Below are 19,895 nucleotides of genomic sequence, written 5' to 3' on the forward strand. Positions count from 1 at the left end.
GGCCAGTGCTATCATGTTTGCTGTTGTGTGCTGGGGCAGCAGGCTGAGGGTAGCAGACACCAACAGAATCAACAAACTCATTCGTAAACAACAGGAATTCTGCAGATGCTGGAAATTCAAGCAACACACATAAAAGTTGCTGGTGAACGCAGCAGACCAGGCAGCAAATCTAGGAAGAGGTGCAGTCGGCGTTTCAGGCCGAGACCCTTCGTCAGGACTACCATTCGTAAGGCCAGTGATGTTGTGGGGATGGAACTGGACTCTCTCACGGTGGTGTCTGAAAAGAGGATGCTGTCTAAGTTGCATGCCATCTTGGACAATGTCTCCCATCCACTACAAGATGGACTTGTTGGGCACAGGAGTACATTCAGCCAGAGACTCATTCCACCGAGATGCAACACTGAGCATCATAGGAAGTCATTCTTGCCTGTGGCCATCAAACTTTACAACTCTTCCCTTGGAGGGTCAGACACCCTGAGCCAGTAGGCTGGTCCTGGACTTATTCCCTGGCATAATTTACATATTACTATTTAATTATTTATGGGTTTATTATTACTTAATTATTTATGGTGCAGCTGTAAGGAAAACCAATTTCCCTCGGGATCAGTAAAGTATGACTATGACTATAAGGTTACCTAACAAAATAAGAGCCCATGGTATTATAGGAAAGTCACTAGCATGGGTAGAAGATTGGCTGACTGACAAGAAGCAAAGAGTTGGAATGAAGAGGGCCTTTTCTGATTGGCTACCAGTGACTAGTGGTGTTCCACAGGGGTCGGTGCTGGGACTGATCCTTTTCACATTATATGTCAATGTTTTAATGAAAGAATTGATTGTTTTGTGGCCAGGTTTGTGGGCGATACAAAGATAGGTGGAGGGGCAGGTAATATTGAGCAGGGTGCGAAGGACTGAGCTAGCTCGGGAGGATCGGCAAAGATGTGGCAGAAGGAACATAGTTTTGGGAAGTACATGGTCATATACTTTCATAGAAGGAAGAAAGTGTGGTCTACTTTCTAAACGGGGAGAAAATTCAAATATCTGAGGTGCAAAGGGACTGGGGTGTCTCCATGCAGGATTTTCTAAAGATTAACTGAAGGTTGAGTCAGTGACAAAGAAGGCAAATGCTGTCATTTGAAAGAATGGGAGGGGGAATCCCATTGAAACCTACTTAATATTGAAAGGCCGAGATAAAGTGGAGAGAATGTTTCCTGTAGTGGGGGAGTCTGGGACCAGAGGGCACAGCCTCAGAATAAAGGGGCATCAATTTAGAACAGAGATGAGCAAAAATGTCTTTAGCCAGAGGTACTGAATCTGTGCAGACAAAGTCATTGGATATATTTAAGGCAGAGGTTGGTAAGGTCTTGATTAATTAGGGTGTCAAAGGTTACAGGGAGAAGGCTAGAGAATGGGTTTGAGTGACATGATGGAGTTACAGTGCAGACTTGATGGGTTGAATGGCCTGTTCCTGCTCCTGTATCTCATGGTCTTATAACATGTCTATAACAAGATATTTAACAGCCATTTATTTAAAAGCGCAACTTCTATAAAAAACAGACGTTTTTCTTTCTTTCTTTTCTTTTCAAATCTTTTTATTGTATATATATATATATATAGGAAAAATAACATGAGTACATCGAAGTAACAACACTTACAATGCCTCAAAACAAAACCATCATCTTAAAGATTGAAAACAAAATTTTGTGATAACAACAAAAAAACCTACTCAGCAGAAAAGTGAGAGAAAAAAAGAGAACCCATTAGGTGTACAACCCCGGAGCCATGCGTCGTACAAAAAGCTTCTAAAAATAAACATCAAACCGCTAGCAAGAAAAGAAAATATACTAAAATTTTACAATTAGATCGTGGAAAAATTATATCGATTAACTCAAATGATAATAACGAGCAAATGAGCCCCATCTTTTCTCAAAATCAAACATAGGTTCAAAGGTTCAACTTCTAATTTTCTCCAAACTAAGACATAGCATCACTTGAGAGAACCATTGTGACAAAGTGGGAGCTCATGTATCCTTCCACTTCAACAAAATGGCCCTCCTAGCTATCAATGTAACAAATGCAATAACATGTTGGTCAGACACAGAAATACCATGAATATTTTGAGGAACTATTCCAAAAAGCACAGTTAATTTATTAAGTTGTAAATTAATTTTAAGTGCTTTAGAAATTGTTGAGAAAACCGACTTCCAGAACTGTTCCAATATAGAACAAGACCAAAACATATGTGTCAGTGTAGCTATCTCAGTTTTACATCTATCACAATGACTATCAACATTAGGAAAGATTTTAGAAAGTCTCTCCTTTGTCAAGTGATAACGATGTACAATTTTAAATTGAATCAATGAATGGCTAGCACAAATTGAGGAAGAGTTAACAAACTTCAATATCCGCATCCAATCCTCCGTCATAAAAGTCAAATTAAGTTCCTTTTCCCAATCCTGTTTAATCTTAGATAAAGGACGCTTATCCCATTGTAATAATAAATTATAAATTCTTCCAATAGAACCCTTAATCAAAGGATTCATACTCATAATAGTATCTAACAGGTCAGCCTCCAATATGTAAGGGAAATTACTTAAATATTTTTGTGAAAAATATCTAACTTGAAGGTATTGCAGAAAGTGTGAGTAAACAGGTTTTTATTTGAAAAATGGTTCACATTTCTTGATTGGAATTATTTTACAATGCATGTATAAGGAGCTGATACCTAAATTTTATATGTATTGTTTCCAAACAGACATTAACTCTTTTATGAAATAGTAATTTTCTAAGAACTTTGAACATCATCCTCCCTCCCCTCCGCAAGAACCAAAACCGTGCATAACCAGATTTGCAGCAGTATTGCCAAGCAGGAGCCTGCTTTCTGAAAGGTCACAGAGCCAGCTCGAAGCTAAAGTTCCCAAGAACGATCTGGGAGCCCAGAGTGGAAAGAGTTCTGTGGAGCTTGATTTACCGTGGCTCTGTGGTATTAGAAAAGGTAGAGAATGAAAAGGACAGAGAGAGAGAACAAGACAGTGGCAGAAGACCGAGAGTGACAATGGGTTCAGGAGAAATACAGTACTGTGCTATCCCTGAATAATTGCTGTCTGTGTCTATCGACAGTGGGCAGAGATGCACCAGCAGTGTAACCGGCTGAAACTCAGTGACATGCTGGTCAAACCGCATCAGCGACTCACCAAGTATCCTCTGCTCCTCAAATCAATCCTGAAGAAAACAGATGATGCTTGTGCCAGGGAGGCCATTGTTAGTATGGTACGTACACTTTGGTTACGGTTATGTTTTGGGTCATGGCAAACATTTCAAACTTCAATTCAAGGTGATTTGAGGCTATTACTGGGAAAAAGCAAAGTTTCTCTGTTGGGATGAGCACTGTTTAAGACAGGCTGCTACCAGTGTACTGATAAATTAAGTTACAGGAGCCACTCATGGACTATGCAAACATCCGAAGATTCCGGAAGGAAACCACTAAGCTTTCTTGGCAAAATCCACCAAATTCACAGAAAGAATAGGGAAATTATTATCTGTGTTCTCTCCCAGGCCAAGATCCTTGGCATGAAGCCCCTAATTATACTAAGTCACCTCTGCAGAATATTGTTTACATGCCCAGGAGACTCTTAAAACAGTATCTCTATTCCAAAATCTTTTATAGGAAGAGATTATCTGGTACACAAAGGGAAAGTTCCAAAGATGTGTTCTAGGTTTCTTTGGAAAAATGTGATATTTGCACTGACATCTGAGAATCCCTGGTTCATGACTGCTCAAACTGGAGAAGGGGTGTTTGGAACAGGATTGAGAACCTTGAGTTTGTGTGTCAGATGTAGATAGAATCGCAGTGTTAATCATGAAGGAAGTGCATCAGCTCACCAGTTACTCATCTGCCAGACCTATTCATAAAGTGGCCCCACATCGACCTAAACAATCACTTCAAAAAAATTCACAAACCAGAGTCACCTTGGTTCACAAATGACTGTTTAAAAAAAACAACTAAAAATGTGAGTGTTAAGGTGTGGAGAAGGTTATAAATTCAAAAAGGAAAGTCTGTCATACTTCAAAACAGTAATTTGGACAGTGAAAAACTTTTTATAGAGTTTAATGTGACAATAGGACCAAAACTTGGAGTGATAGTTAAAGATTAGAATTAAAATACCTTTGCTCAGTGAGATGAATTATTGTCACAAATAGAGAGAAATGGTTTGATTTAATATCCATTGGACAAAGATCGGGACCGAATAATATTAAATCTGGAAAAGACAGATAAAAGGGGAAAACTTGAAGAGGAAAGGTGGGAGGTAGCCCTAATAATGACAGATAATATAACTGCATCAACGTGGAATAACCTTGTGATTTTGGTTTGTTAAAGCTGGATGTGTAGTTTATATGAATGTAAGACAAGATGGGGCCTCAGACATTCAGTCACTCACTCAAGACAAGAAGTAAAATTGTATACAGTATATCCTGCCCTCCCACTCTACTGGCTAACTACACTAGCAAAGGGAAGAACTTTTTTTCTTGATGCAAGTCAAGTTTGCAAAATAAATAGGAAGTGGAGTTTATCAATTTGCTTGAGCGATGTGTCACAGAACCAGTTAAGGACAGGGTCATTTCCAGTCTGAATTGCTCTAGTATTTAACTTTTCCACCCTGGGAAAAGACTCTGACTGCCTTATCTATGCTCATCATAATTATATATACTTCTATCAGGTCACTCCCTCAGCTTCCAACACTACAGAAAACAATCCAAGTTTTCCCAACCTCTCCTTATTTACACGTACTCTCTCATGCAGGCAGCATTCTGGTGAACCTCTTCTGAACCCTCTCCAGAGCCTCCACATCCTTCCTGTAATGCAGTGATCAGGATTACATGCAATATTCCAGATGTGGCCAAACCAAAGGTTTATACCGCTGCACATGACTTCCCTACTTCAATACCAAACACCCTGACTGATGAAGGCTAGTATGCTGTACGCCTTCTTTACCAAGCAATCTACTTGTGTCACTCCTTTCAGGGAGTTACGGACTTGTGGATCCCTCTGTACAGCAGTGTTTCTAAAGGTCCTTCCACTTACTAAATACCTTCCTCTTACATTTACTCTCCCAAAGTTTACATTTGACCTCTTCTTATCACATATGGGTTCCTATTTTACTCCAAGAGCCCATGTTGTACATCTATTTGACTACTTTAATCTTTCTGATTCCAGTGCTTTAGTTCTGAGGAATGTGTTTTGACGAGGTCTCTCCTCTGTCCTAAATTTTTAATCTCCAGATTAGTTCTGTGGAGAGTTTTATCGCACATGTGAATTCCCGAATGCGCCAAAGACAGGAGCAGCAACGACTGGCAGAGATCATCAGTCGCATCGATTCCTACGAGGTGGTGGATGGAAGCTCAGATGAAGTGGAGAAGGTAAAAGAGGGACTGAACCATCAGGAAAAACGATGACACAGACACAGGGCAGTAAATGGGCGAGGGACACAGGAAGAGAGAGCCTGAGGGAGAGCTGTGAAGAAGGCAGAGTGAGTGTGAGGAAAAGAAGGGAGGTTGGGAGGTTGAAGGAAGGGGGTGAGAGAAATTGAAGAGGATGCAGGAAGAGAGCTTAAAGGGGAAAGAAAGTAAGTGTGAAGGAGATGAGTTAGTCAAAGAATGATGGAGTGCAAGAAACATGGAGGAAAATCCTGAAGGGCTGAGGAAGAGGCAGAACTGGAGAGGGAATGGGAGTACAAAGGAGGTAAATGGAATGAGAAGAAGTGGAAAGAAGAGGGAGTAGGAGGGAGAGTGAGGAAGGGAGGAGAGAGGAATTGTGAGGGAGAGAACTAGGAGAGTAGGTGAGTGGAAAGGAAAGAGGGAATGGGTAAGTCTGAGAAGAAGGAATGAGACAAAGAGCAAACGATCTTGAGGAACAAAGTGTGAGAAGAGGAATAAGAGGATAATAAAAAGTAAGGTTTTCTTGAATGGGAAGAAAGTACGGTTTTACAAGTGAAAATATGTGAGGAACAACGCCTGAGATATAATGAAGCACAGCAAAATTGAAATGCTGAATTACTTGCCATGCATAGTTAGTATTTATTCTTTATAAGCCAGTCAAGGGTCAACCATATACGGTCTTGGTGTTTGTTTTTCTGGTCAATGTCATTACTACTCTATTACCTCCGCTCTGCTTTTCATTCCATGCAATTTCATTTATTGTTTCCTGTGAAATTTCTGTCAGTGTACCAAAACAAATGGTGCCTTTTCCAAGTATACTAATAGCATTACAATAAGTGTTATTGGGACTGCATCCATTCGGTGTCATATGCAAATATAGATATTTTCATAAATGTTCCATGACAATATCATTTGTAAAAGTTGTCATTTGAGAACCAAAGTATAAGATAAGATTTGTAAAGGCTTGAAATTGAAGGCTGTGCTCGATTTTGAGGGAGAATGCAACATTATAAGGCATTCAAAATGGCTCTGTAATCTGAAAACAAGTCTAAATACTGATGCTGTGATTTGACAGGGAGGTTAAAGGTGACACTTATTCCTTAGAGTGTAAGTTAGAGGAACAGTGTGTAGTTATACAAATAATTTCTTTTGAACGCGGAGTCACAACCACTTTTGTGCGAATACTGCTGGCTTTGAAGAAAAGCCAAGAGGAGGGCAAGCACAGGGCCTCCAGAGACCCAGTGATAAAGTACACCAGTCCCTGTGAGTCTTCCAGGTTTTAACAGGTACTTTTGCTGCTATAGGTTCTGAAGGAATTCTGCCGCTTGGATTTAACAGCTCCAATGCTCGGGACGTCGCCTGATGAAACAAGGCAATTGCTGCTCGAGGGAAATTTGAAAATGAGAGAAGGGAAGGACAGCAAGGTGAGATTGACTGAAAGACAAGGAAATCTATGATTTCTGAAGGAATTAAGTCTGACTCACAGATCAGGACTTGTCTTCAATGGCTTCTGGTCCATCTCCTGTTGGCCACTCGTACATTCCAATGTTACTGAGTGCCTGAAAGCACTTGAGAGATTCTGTTTGCATGACGAGCTTCTGTCTTCCATCGTTTAGTGTTTTAGGGGCAGGAGATCTTTATGTTTCTCATTGTCCAGTCTTTCCAGCTCTTGACTTTCTGTGTGCAGTTATTGGGTTCTTTATGATTAGGATTATGAAGACACGTAGTCCTCTTTTATTGTCATTTAATAATGCATGCATTAAGAAATGATACATTATTTCCTCTGGTGTGATACCGCAAAACACAGGACAGACCAAGACTGAAAAAACTGACAAAACCACATAATTATAACATATAGTTACAAACAGTGTAACAATACCATAACTTGATGAAGAAGTCCATGAGCGCAGTAAAGTTCAAAGTTTCTCAAATGTCCCACATCTCATGCAGACGGGAGAAGGAAGAAAAACTCTCCCTGCCATGCCGACCACAATCCGTCTCTGAGTCATCCGAAAACTTCGAGCTCTGATCAGCTCTCCGACACCGAGTACTGAGCGCCATTTCTGTCTGAACGATTCGACCTCCTTCTCGGTCGCCAAAAGCAGGCAAGACCGGGGATTTTGAGGCCTACCCTCCGAAAGATTCCTGACCACACAGTAACGACAGCAGCGAACGGGCGTTTCAGAAATTTCTCCAGATGTTCCTCTGTGCTTTCACGTCCATTCTCCATTTTCACGGTTTTAGTCTTTTAACTCTGTGAATGGTGGTTTATGGTTTCTCATTGTACACTCTCTGGGTTTTTTGGTGTCCTGTCTCTTTATTTCATGGTGTCCTCTCACCAGGTTAGTTTGTGTCATATCCTTGGGTTTCTCAGTTTCTGTCTCCGGATATCTCATTGTTTCAACTTTTGTATCTCGCAATGTTCAGTCTTGAGTTCTCAGCTTCTGATGCCTTAGTTTGAGTTTATGATTAACTATTTTTATGTTCCTTAGAGAGCAGGTTCTTGGTTGGTGGGCTGCATTGCTTCATGCTGTACTTGCCTTGATGAATTGTTGTGGGTCCTGCTGAACAGGCTTATTTATTATGATGATCCCACATACATTTCCTCTCACAGATGGATGTTTACTGTTTCCTGTTTACTGATATTTTCCTCATCACCAAACCTGTGAAGAAGATGGAGAAAACCAAGGTGATTCGGCAGCCGTTGTTCTTGGACAAAATTGTCTGCAAGGAGTTGAGAGACCCTGGTTAGTTTCAGTTTCGTCAAATCAAAATTGTCCTTTATTCCGGGTTTGGTGCATTTTGAATAGTATAACCTTCAATTAAATTTTGTAACTGAAGCAATTTTGGACAAAGGACCAGAGATGATATTGGGAAGTGAGGGAAGACCATGTTGAGAGTAAGCTTCTGAGCGATATAGTGAGAAAGAGGAAAGTAACAGCAATATTTAAATCAAGCATTCAAATTCCTATGTATCAGAGAGTGTTTGAGGCTTCGAGTGAAACAGCAAGTTTATTGGTAACTCTGTCCCCAATGGGACTTGACTCTCAAGTAAATTATGAGTTAAGAGGTTAAATTATTACAGGTTAAGAAGTTATAAGTGGAACCTGTGTGAATGTGGATTTTAGGTGCATTCATGTGCTATACTATGTTGTTGCTGTGCGGTACACAACTGTACACATCTGGCTGTTTGTTTTCAAGTTTTTGTGATACCTGTCTGTTTCCAGGTTCCTTCCTGTTGATTTACCTGAATGAGTTTCACATTGCAGTTGGTGCCTTCACCTTCCAGGCCAGTGTGACCAATCAGTCTAGAATGTGGATTGAAGCCGTGTATAATGCTCAGGTAATGGGCAATTGGTGGGACATAATTAATTGGGTATAAGTTTATAGATGAATTTCTCATCATTTAATTCATTATTTCCATAGTTTCCTTACAACATAGAAGGAGCCATTCAGTCCATCAACTCTGTTCTGACTCCCATCAATCCCGTTCACCCACTTATTTCCCTGTAATCTATTGCAATAAAATTTCAATAACTCAGCAGGCTCAGGTCCTTGAATGTGCTAGAATGGCAGATTTTCCAGCGTGTTATTTCTATTACTACTCCAACAGATTTTAAATTCAATTTTCTTCAGTGCGATGCAGCATTATATTCAATTTCCAGCGAGGTTTAAAGGAACCACATAAGGCTTTGGTAAGAATGGGGCTGTGAACTGAGCCAAGAGAAGGCAGAATGGGAACTGGAGCATTAATAAGTGGAAATGAAGTGGGGGGAACCAAGGCTGTGGTGAGAGTAAACGCAGAGTTTGAATTGGGATCCTGGTGACAGGAGATGAAGTGTGAAAACAGGGGCCGTGGTGAGTGGGCAGGAGTATGGAACTTGGGAGTGGGAAAACATTAGCTGGTGAGCCAGATGCTGAATAGTTGGGAATTTTGAATTGCTGCCTAGCGGATTATCAGAGTTTTCCCCTTGTATAATTACATGGTCATCAAATTCCACCCCCACTCCCCCCCCAACTCTAATCCTCCTATGCACCCAGCTATACTAAAGCCAATTAACTGGTTGCGGGGGGAAACTGGAGCACAAGACACAGGAAGGAGGAGGAGTCAGCCACTTGGCCCCTCAAACTGCCCTAAAATTAGAATCACAAGAGATTCTGCAGACGCTGGAAACCTTGAACAACACACACAAAATACTGGAGGTACTCAGCAACTCAATCAGCATCTATGGTGGGGAATAAACGGTCGACATTTGGGCTCAGCCCCTTTACCAGAACTGGAAAGGAAGGAGGCAGAAGACCAAAACATTGACTGCTGATTCCCATCCATACTTTCTGCCTGAGTTGCCGAATTCCTCCAGCATTTTATTTGTGTTGCTCAAAATGATAATGCCTGACATTGTGCTGGTGCTCCAAAGGCCTGAGTTCCCTGATCTTTCAGGACCTGGCATACCGTCTCTTCCAATGCCTCCATTGATGCAGTCTCGCAACCCTGTAGACCAGAGACTTCCGGAGGTCCACTGCTATCTGCAGAGCGTACCTGAGGGAGGCCCACGTGGTCACCAAGAGCATGGGTAAGCTCTGCAAAAAGAAAGCACCAGAAATCAGGATCAAACCAAGTTCTCTGGAGGTGTGAGAGAGCATCGCTACCCACTGTGTCACTGTGCTATTCATAACATATCAAACTACAGATGACTAAGGCATTCAAATTGGTCATCTGAGTACACGCTGATGTTCTGCCTATATGAAATGGCAGGCAAACGGATTGAACCATTTCGCCCTGACGTTCAGGCTCAAGTTAAGTTGTCATTCAAACATACATGAATACCCATGACTTCCTCATCGACTAAAATAACACAGCAAGAAAATACTGAATAATTCTAAACTGCCTGCTCCGTCTGAATCCTTCAGACTAATACACGATCCTTTTGTAGAACCTGCTGGAGAGGTTACGCAGCCATGAGTCAGCGCTGAAACAGTGCACGCTGCGTGATGAGGATGTAGAAAGTGCGACCTCAGATACGCAGTTATCATCCTTGTTACACGACTACCACGAGTACACGGACACACTTGAATCACAGCACAGGTAAGTGTTCAAATTCACCTTATTCCTTGTTCTCCTCATCATTAGGCCTTTGCTGGGACATTTTTAGTGAAGCTGAACATTCGGTACCTGACAGCCTAAGCTGTTGTCATCATCAGAACTCATAAATAAAACTGAAAATAGGCAGCAGGTCAGGCAGCATCCATGGAGAAAGAAGCAGAATTAATGATCTTTCAAAGTTTGTGACATGAAATGTTAACTCTATTTCTCTCTCTCCCTCCCTCCCTCCCCATTCAGTTCTGGAATTATTGCAGAATTTGAGGCCATATGGCCAGCCTCATGATCTCAGTGCTAAAACATATTTTAATCCAGAATCACCTGTTAGTTTGATAATGTGAGATTAGAAGAATTCTTTTTCATCTCACAGGCTCTACCCAATGTCCCAGCATAGGCTGAACAAGGTTCTCAGTCTCCATTTCTTTACCTCTCCAGCTTACCTTCTGTCATTTACTCACTTCTCTCCACTCTTCCCTCTCTCTATCAATCTCTCTAACCCCCCCAACAATCTCTGTGCTCCCCCAACTCTCTACCCCCCACTCTCTACCCCCCTACTCTCTACCCCCCACTCTCTACCCCCGCTCCCTAACCCTCCCACTCCTTAACCCCCCCCTCTCCACCATCACACTCTCCCCCCACTCCCTCTCCCCTCAATCTCTCCCCACCCCCCACTCTCGTTCCTGCATCCCCTTCATCTCATCTGTGGTCTAATCTTTCATTTCCCTCCGCTTCCTCTGTGTCCTTTCCCGCATCTTGCTGCCACTGTTGTTTCCGCCACCTCCTGTGTGGGCACTCACTGTCTCAGTCACTTTGTCCCTGTCTCACTCTGTCTGGTGGTTTCTACAGTTGTTTCTCTCTTGCCTTTGCCTCTGCCTGTCTTTGTTTTTCTCTCTCTCCCCTACGGTTGCTCTCTCCCTTTGTCTCCTTATCATTATTTGTTTTGTTTTGTAGTCCTTCAGGCAGCGTATCAGAGACAGTTTCCATTGCGATCACTGATGTGAATGAAGAGCTCTTCTCGCCGGATGAGGCTGGTACCTTTGCTTCTCAATCTGATGATACTTCTCTTCACAGTGTGTTGTCCTCCAACACGACAACTCAAGAACTGCTTGGTCATGCTGTGGCTTCTTCAGGCCTCCTTATTCCAAATGCCAAAGGCCCGGTTTTGGAGAGCAAAGGTTGCCACCCAGCCTCTGTCGACAGTGCATATGGCACCCTTTCCCCATGCTCAGTTCAAGAGTTTGGGGTACAGCCACAGGAGTCAATGAATGAATGTACAGCATCAACACCTCCCCTGAAGTTAAACTCACTTGAGATTCGCCAGCAGTGTTCAGTACAACCTGTGCAAGGAAAAAACAGCATCTACAAATCTAAATCGGAGACCAGTCTTCCCCAGCTCGTTTCCTCATCTTTAGACTCCCACGTTACAAATCGGCCATCGCTGAGCAAGAGCCTGAGTGAAATCAATGTGCCCTCTGAAGACATTCTACAGTCTGCCTCTGACAAGAGACCAGCAAGCGCATGCACGTTGCCCAGTCTGCACTGCGCTACCAGCACAAAGGTGATGGACACCCTGAAGCGAGCAGAGTCTCAGCAGCTGAGAGCAGCTATGAGCTCCGACTACCAGGGGAGGAGCAGGAAGGACGTGGACACTGAGGGTGTGAGTTCCAGTGACAGCGAGCTCTCGGAGGTGGAGGAGCTGGACTTTGTGCTTCAGTGTGCCCCCCCTGCAGACGGAGCAAGCTCGGAGCCTGAGTCGCAGCCCTGCAGCTTATCCGACTCCAAAAATGAGACGGAACTGAGCTCTCACCGTGTTGCAATCGAAGTCACAGCCCACTGTGAACCAGGCGAGGACGTTAAAGAGCAACATCTGAGTCAGATCAGCACCTCAGAACAAACAACGCGGATAATGTCGGACCCTCGGTCTGTACAGCATCGCAGACTCACCCTGGCACAACTCTACAGGATCCGAACCACCATGCTCCTGAACTCTACATTGACTGCATCGTACGTCATTACTCTATGAATAGGAGAGGGGAAATGGGGAGGTCACTAGTTGGTGGTGTCTTATCTCCTCCCCCATTAATTCTGGCCCTTCGCCCTGCATTTTATGGGTTCTCACATCCAGCACCTAGCTGTCTGATGTAGTCACCTTGAAAGGCAAATACAATGTTCGCATTCATTTTGAGGAGACTCGAATCTAAAAGCAGGGATGCAATGTTGAGACTTTATAAGGCCAAAACTGCCCTGTGAGCAGTTTTAGGCCCCTTACATAAGAAAGGATGTGCTGACATGGGAGAGTTCGAATGAGGTTCGTGAAAATGATTCCAGGATTGAAAGTCTTGTCATATGAGAAGCATTTGATGGCTCTGGGCCTCTACTCACTCGAATTCAGAAGACTGAGGAGGGGATCTCAATGAAACCTATTGAATATTGAAAGGCCTTGATACCATGGATGTGGAGAGGACCAGAGAGCACAGTCTCAGAATAGAGGGAAGTCCACTTAGAATGGAGGAATTTATTTAGCCAAAGAGTGGAGAATGTATGGAATTTGTTGCCACAGGTGGCTGTGGAAGCCAAGTCATTGGGTAAATTTAAGGTAAAGGTTGATAGATTCCTGATTGGTCATGGCATGAAGGGTTACGGGGAGAAGGCAGGAGATTGGGGCTGAGAGGAAAATTGGATCAGCCATAATGAAACAGCAGAGCGGACTTGATGAGCCAAATGGCCTAATTTTGCTCCTATATCTTATGGTTTAATGCCTCGTTCAACCACTTAGGGGTTTCCCTCCATCTGCTCCCCATTCTCTCTGGCCCCTTTCTCCCTTGTTCCCCCTACTGATCCAAACTTGTCCCTGCACCTTAGTGGCTCAACTCTAGTGTCTGTTCTGCTACTCATCTCCCACCCACCAATATCAGACTTGTTTCCCACTATCCTCAGATTCCAACTCTGTCCTCCTCATCACACTTCCCTTCTCCCCCCCACCATCTCAATCTACCCCTTAGCTATTGCAAAATATACACACACACCCTTCCTATTTAGTCACGCTCAACTCCCCCAACATAAAGATTTTTCTATTAATTATCTGAATTTCTAACTCTAAGCCCAATTCTTCTACTATCTATTACCAAGAACTCCCCAATACCTATCCCCAACCCCTGACCTCAGGTGTCTCCAGGATCCAGTGCCCGTCTCCTGAACAAAGATGTATCTCAATCTCTACTAGTATCTTCCCATTCCTCCGTGACTCTTGGTATCTTCCCACACCACTGGTGCCCCTCTTTCCTTACCCCTAACAATCTGTCAATGACCACATGACCACCCAACACTACTATCCCTGTCACCTCTCAGATCAGTCTGTCTCTGCAATTCCCACCCCAATCGCCAATCTAGATGTCTCTTTAGACTTAATACTGCTGTCCCCTCCTGTCCCAGTCCTCTCTCCTTCCATTGACTTCACATCATCACCCAAGCCTCTGTCCCATTTCCAGTTTCTCTCCTTTTCCTGTATCTTTCCCTGTTCCCTCTTACTGGCTTCAACATCTAGAAATACCTTATCCCAACTTTCCCATTGCCTTCTAAATGCTCTCTCCTTCTCCTAATGTCTAACCCAATCTACCCACTTTACAGTGATGTCTGAACATGCCTCTTGCTGCTACACTTCATCTGCCTCCTCCCTCAATACCATTCCCCTATCATTTTAAGACCATAAGTTATAGGAGCAGAATTAGCCATTTGGTCCACTGAGTCTGTTCCAACATTTCATCGTGACGGATCCATTTCCCTCTCAATCCCATTCTCCTGCTTCTGCCCCATAACCTTCCATGCCCTGATTAATCTAGAGCCTAGTAACATTTATCTCAAGTACACCCAATGACTTGGCCTCCACAACCACCTGTGGCAATGGAGTTACCACCCTCTGGCTAAAGAAATTCCTCCTCATCTCCATTCAAAATGGATGTCTCTCTATTCCGAACCTGTACCCCCTGGTCCCAGACTCTCTCACTATAAGAAATCTGCTCTCCACACCTACTCTATCTAGGCCTTTCAACGTCCGATAGGTTTCACTGAGATCCCCTTCATTTTTCTAAATTCCATAGAGTAAAGGCCCAGAGCCATCTATTGCTCCTCAAATGATAAGCCTTCCATTCCTGGGATCATTCGCGTGAACCTCTTTTGAATCCTTCCAATATCAGCACACCCTTTCTTAAACAAGAGGCCTAAAACTGCTTTCAATACTCTAGGTGACACCTCACAGGTGCCTTATAAAGCCTCAGTATGACTATTTTCTAAGTAGAGGTAAAATACAAAAATCCGAGGTGCAAGGGGAATTGGGAATCCTTGTGCAGCATTCCTTAAAGGTTAATTTGCAAGTTGAATCGGTAGAGAGGACTGCAAATGCAATATTAGCATTCATTCCATGAGGACTAGACTCTAACATTGCTCACATTGCATTTGCCGACTTCCCTGACATCACCGATCCTCGATCTGCCCGTCTCCAAAGCCCTGAGATTTCCCAAGCACCTTCTCCCTAGTAACAACAACTGCAGTCACTTTTGCCCCTTGACACGCTCAAACTTATGTTATACAGCTCGTCCAACTGCTGGTGAGTCAATATCCTGGCAAAAACTATCATAACATCGCCCTTTTGACTTGCCTTTTCTATCTCCCGTTGTAACTTGTAGCTCACACCCTGGCTACTCTCCCCTTTTAGAATATCGTGGATCCAATCTGAGACGTCCCTGACCCTGGCAGCTGGGAGGCAACATACCAGCTAGGTGTCTACTGCATCTAAAGAATCTCGTGTCTATTCTTCTATCTACGGAAACCCCCATCTCTACTGCAGTCCTCTTTTCCCCCTTCCCTTCAGAGCCACAGTGCCAGAGACCCCGTCGCTGCGGATCTCCCCACCCCCCTCCAGTAGATCATACCCCTCAACAGTATCCAAAATGGTATACCTATTACTGAGTACCTGGTGCAGATGTGGTTTTCCGGGAGGCTGAAGGTCTCCCAGAATTCCCACATCTCGCACAAAGAACACAACACAGCCCCTGCAGCCACTCTCACTGCTCGAACTCTGCACTAACAGATGGAATAAAGAAGAAAAAACTCATCAGATATTTACCTCACCCAAGCCTATTCTCACCTGACCCAAGTGAGCCAAAGCCTCCCCACTCTTAAACAGGTCTACTCACACAATGGCCACTCCACTTGTCCCTTTAAGCACTAACTTAATCATCCATTTCAAGTGTTTCCCTCAGACAGAATCTTCTTACAGTACAGGAGCTTCTTAGAATCTATCGTGACTCATTGGAAAATATCATCCAATTAGTTTCCTTCACTGTCGTATTCCTGATAGGCCTCCATTTTTTATTTGTTAAGTATATAATGCAGAGATGTTCTGAACTAAACCCTTCTTTGTTCTTCATTAACAGGGAAGTCTAGAGTCGCCTTTAGCAGACATGAACAGCGGGACCTGGAATTCCACTGGGTGAACCATTATGGAACTAGGACTTTGACCTTCTGAGGCTCCCATCATTGCTGTCCGCTGGGCATCTCTGCACGTGCTCCGAAGATGACTGAGAACGCTGTTGATATTCGTGGATTCATTGAGGACTGAGTGACCGGTGGGAGGAAAGGACAGTGAGCGATTGGGATGCTGTACATGTGGAACCACTGTTGTAGGAGTGAGGGAAAGTGTTTGTCAGGCTGGTGACTTTACCCAATGATTCCTGAAAATCAAAAAAGTTTAACCTGTTAATTGTCACTCAGCCATCAGCAGGCCTGCTGACACTGCCATATGCCAAGGAATAGGATTTAAATATTAAACTTTAGGTTCCTCCCCTAATGATGCTGCCCTTTCTTCCCTACTTTCCTTTCTCCAAACTTTTCTCTTTTCCTTTCTTCTCCTGCTTGCACTTCCCTCCCTCCACTTGTGTTTGAACCTCTTCCCGTCCAGTTTTGCCTCTCTCCCCTCTTCATTTCTACCTCTCATGGATCGTCTCCCCTCCTCCCGTCCACATCCCCTTATGATCCGAGCAGGTATGAACAATGAGGCTAGACGGTTGTGAACTTGCCTGCCTGTGCAATGCTCATGGGACTTGTTCCTGACGTAGGGAATCATTTTCACTCTGAACCCAAATTAGACAAAGGGATTTTGTTTCAAAGTGAGGCTTGGACAGAGTTGGGGGGCATCAAGCCCAAAGCTCTATGTCAAGCATCTAATTTCTGCTCCACTAGGGGAATGGCTCGCATTCTCCAGTGAGGGAAGAATTGACCAGAGTTCCTGCCCAGTCTTACTATTCAATGATCTTTTTATGAAGTTTGGACCATGTTCAACTACCGTTCAGGCTCCTACAACAGAATCTCCTTCACAAGTTTAATATTCTGAATTGGCCTAAGATAACCCAATCCTCAGAGCTTCAACCAGGCTGAAAACCTTTTTACCAAACCAGGGACAGAAAGAGTTTTCCTGTGATTTGGGAATGCTGTTTTCTTTCTCTGCTTCCCTTAAAGCAGCAACAATGTTCTTTCCTTATTAATGTATAAAGTTTCATATTTATTAAGCATTTTACATTGCGTTTGAGTTTTATTATTGAATCTGTTGGTGGACCTCTTCATCATTTTCACCAATATTCTTTAAATGATAAGGATGCTTTCTTTAGAATATCCCTGTGTTCTGATCTTGCAGTCTATGTCTCTGTCTCCTCTCTACCTGTCTTACTCTCTCTCTCTTCCCCTCCCTCTTCTTTCTCTCTCTCTCTTTCCCTCTTTCCCTCTCTCTGTCCCCCTCTCTCTGTCCCCCCTCCCTGTCCACCCTCTCTCTAACCCCCTCTCTCTCTGACCCCCTCTCTCTCTGTCCCCCCTCTCTCCTCTCTGTCCCCCTCTCTCTCTCCCTCTCTCTCTTTCTCTCTCCCCTCCCCCACCCCTCTGCTCCCCTGCCCCTCTCCCACTCCCACTACTCCCTACTCCCCACTCCCCACTCCCATGTCCCCCTCTCCCTCTCTCTCTCTCCCCATGTCATTAAATCACTCAGTGTTTCAGATTGTGGGTTCTGCCTGTTCCTGTTTCCACCCCTGCACTCACTGGCACTTTCTCAATGATCTGAATCTCGGTGTGTGAGTAACAGTAAAGTGTTGGTCTGAAAAGTGTGTGGGCTGGAATTAAAAACAGCTTTACCCAGACTGTTCAGAGTCAGTCGGAAGCCGGTGTTGAGGCTCCATATCACGAAAGATAAGGACCTGGACCAGGATGCAGTGCTGGATGTGGATCAGGATTGGGGTGAGTTACCAAGGCTAAATAGGTAGCATAATCTGAAATAACAGATTGCTAACTAGGAATGTCGACAAAGATCACTAAGACCATCTGACAAACTGACAAAATAATTTTCATCCTTGGATTCATTTTTAAATATTTCAACAGGTCTACAGTCAGAGTAGCTCCCTACTCCCCCAATAATTTCTGTATGTTGTGGATGGGTGTAATGGTTTTACTCTCATTGCTATCTAAACTGTGACCAAATTATGTTTTGTCACTTGTGTGAAAAGGGAAGCTGTCTCAAAATTCCTTTAACATTGTGATAGGTGCTCACTATTTCTTCCTAAGAGTTCTGGCTGGCCTGGATTGTGAGGTGAATGCTTTACTGCTGAGGTGAGGATGAGGTTAATGTGAAAATTCAGCTTTAAACTTTTGACAAAATGGAATACTTATCTCCTAGCAACAGCAAGTGCTAAGCTGAGTAACTCCATCAGAAAGGATGGAGTTCTTCATTCTGTGTTGGCTCTGGGTGCAGCCAGATGATTATGCAACCACATGAGCAGCAAATATTACAAAGAACTTGGAATGTCAGGTGGAATCAGACTCTAATAACTCCATTCATATTCAGGTGAGTTCCTTAAAAACAGAAAGCTCCATTTTAATTACTTAAAGTTGTGAAATGATTGAATCAGCAGTTTCCATTATGTAAAATTGTAAACTACTTTCTTCATAGTGATAACTTCAGTGTAAATTGGGTAAAAGTGGGAAGTCTTGTTTGACTACCTAATATCAATTCTTTAGGGTTCATGACTTACAACTTGAATTGGGTCATGTTGATTTAGTAAGTGGGTTGTGTTCATGACAAGTGCATCCCAATACATAGGGCCCAGGATGTAAGCTTATAATTGTTAATTTTTTGTATGTCAGCTTCTCTGGCAAGGCCAGCATTTGTTCTCCAAACTGGCGTTGAAGAGGTACCAGTGAGCCATTTTCTTCAATTGCCATGGAACAAAAAACTTCCACAGTGCCATTTCATTGAGAAATCTCTGGATCAATTAATCCTGGATGAATCGGTGATATATTTCCATATCAGGCTGGGATGGGACAAAGGACATTCATTGAGCAGACTGCCACCTACCCTTCTGATTGGAGAGCTCATGGATTATAGGTAGTGCTGGAACAGCCAGACAGGTAACTGCCATGCATTTTATAGGTGGCACACACTGCACTTGTGGTGGTCGTGGTGGTGGTGGGAATGAATGTCTGGGCCACTGGTTATATTGCAATGCGAGCCAGGTGTTAGAGTGGGTCTGCAGCTCAGGACTGCTGTGAATGTGGAGCCCACATTCAGGGACGGTTTTAGTTTGGACCCTCATCTGGAGAACTAGGTAGGAGTCTGTGACCCAGTCTTAGGGAACAGGTTTGCATATGAGTCCTGGTCACAGTTACCATGTAGATTGGTATTCCAGTCTAAGGAGCCTTGCAAGTCTTTGTCCTTGTCTCAGCAGCCCGGTTTGGTCACGGACTGCAATATGGCTCTGAGTCCCGGTAACGGGTTGGGGTCTGGGCAGTACTTGTAGGCTTGGTGTTAGTCAGGGCCTGCCCCTTTGACTGAATTTGAGTTCAGTCCTTTGTCTCTTGTTCCACTGAGTTCGTGATTACCTCCTCTGCTGTGGTTAGTTTTGTGTTTAAAACCTAGAACTTTAAAGAAAAATTTGGTTTTCTTTATTTGAATAACACATGGTTAATTTGAATGTACAGATGATTCCCAATAAAATAATTATCTAATTAACAAATTAGAATTCAATAAATTAAAACCCTGCTGTGTTAATCTTGGCCAGCCTTTAGTAAAGCAGGATGCTGTAGATACCCTCCTCCTGGCAATAAACAGGTTCTCCGGGGACTTGGGTAACTCAGAATCTTTATCTAGTTTTCTGATGGACTGTCTCCCTTATTCTTGGTTCAAATTCCTTTAAGCAGAGCTGATTGAAGACAATATTATGCTGGGTTGATCAAAAAAAGAGGTGGGAAGTCTGCTCCTGAAGAAATTTAAAACATGGGATTTGCTAAGGATATTGGACAGTTGAATAAGGATTGAGAGACAATC

General features: G+C 43.4%; 2 protein-coding genes across 11 annotated transcripts in view; both read left to right on the forward strand.

Annotated features, from left to right (window-relative positions):
- Window positions 1-17,099, forward strand: part of LOC134337890 (pleckstrin homology domain-containing family G member 5-like) — a 103,363-nt gene extending 86,264 nt beyond the window's left edge. For 9 of the 10 annotated variants that reach the window (XM_063033222.1, XM_063033217.1, XM_063033225.1 and 6 more), the window contains 8 exons: window positions 3,118-3,267; window positions 5,278-5,415; window positions 6,738-6,857; window positions 8,048-8,180; window positions 8,661-8,776; window positions 10,368-10,519; window positions 11,486-12,538; window positions 15,967-17,099. In XM_063033222.1, coding sequence (XP_062889292.1) covers window positions 3,118-3,267; window positions 5,278-5,415; window positions 6,738-6,857; window positions 8,048-8,180; window positions 8,661-8,776; window positions 10,368-10,519; window positions 11,486-12,538; window positions 15,967-15,976 — 1,872 coding nt within the window. In that variant the 3' untranslated portion in view covers window positions 15,977-17,099. The remainder of the gene's footprint in view (window positions 1-3,117; window positions 3,268-5,277; window positions 5,416-6,737; window positions 6,858-8,047; window positions 8,181-8,660; window positions 8,777-10,367; window positions 10,520-11,485; window positions 12,539-15,966) is intronic. The other variant, XM_063033220.1, reaches the window with a different exon arrangement.
- A 134-nt stretch (window positions 17,100-17,233) lies between these two features.
- LOC134337891 (tumor necrosis factor receptor superfamily member 25-like) overlaps window positions 17,234-19,895 on the forward strand; it is a 41,624-nt gene continuing 38,962 nt past the window's right edge. The window contains exon 1 of the mRNA XM_063033230.1: window positions 17,234-18,979. The gene's annotated coding sequence lies outside the window, so the exon portion shown is untranslated. The remainder of the gene's footprint in view (window positions 18,980-19,895) is intronic.

This window comes from Mobula hypostoma, chromosome 25 (genome assembly GCF_963921235.1).
Source record: "Mobula hypostoma chromosome 25, sMobHyp1.1, whole genome shotgun sequence".
Classification (NCBI taxonomy): Eukaryota; Metazoa; Chordata; class Chondrichthyes; order Myliobatiformes; family Myliobatidae; genus Mobula; species Mobula hypostoma.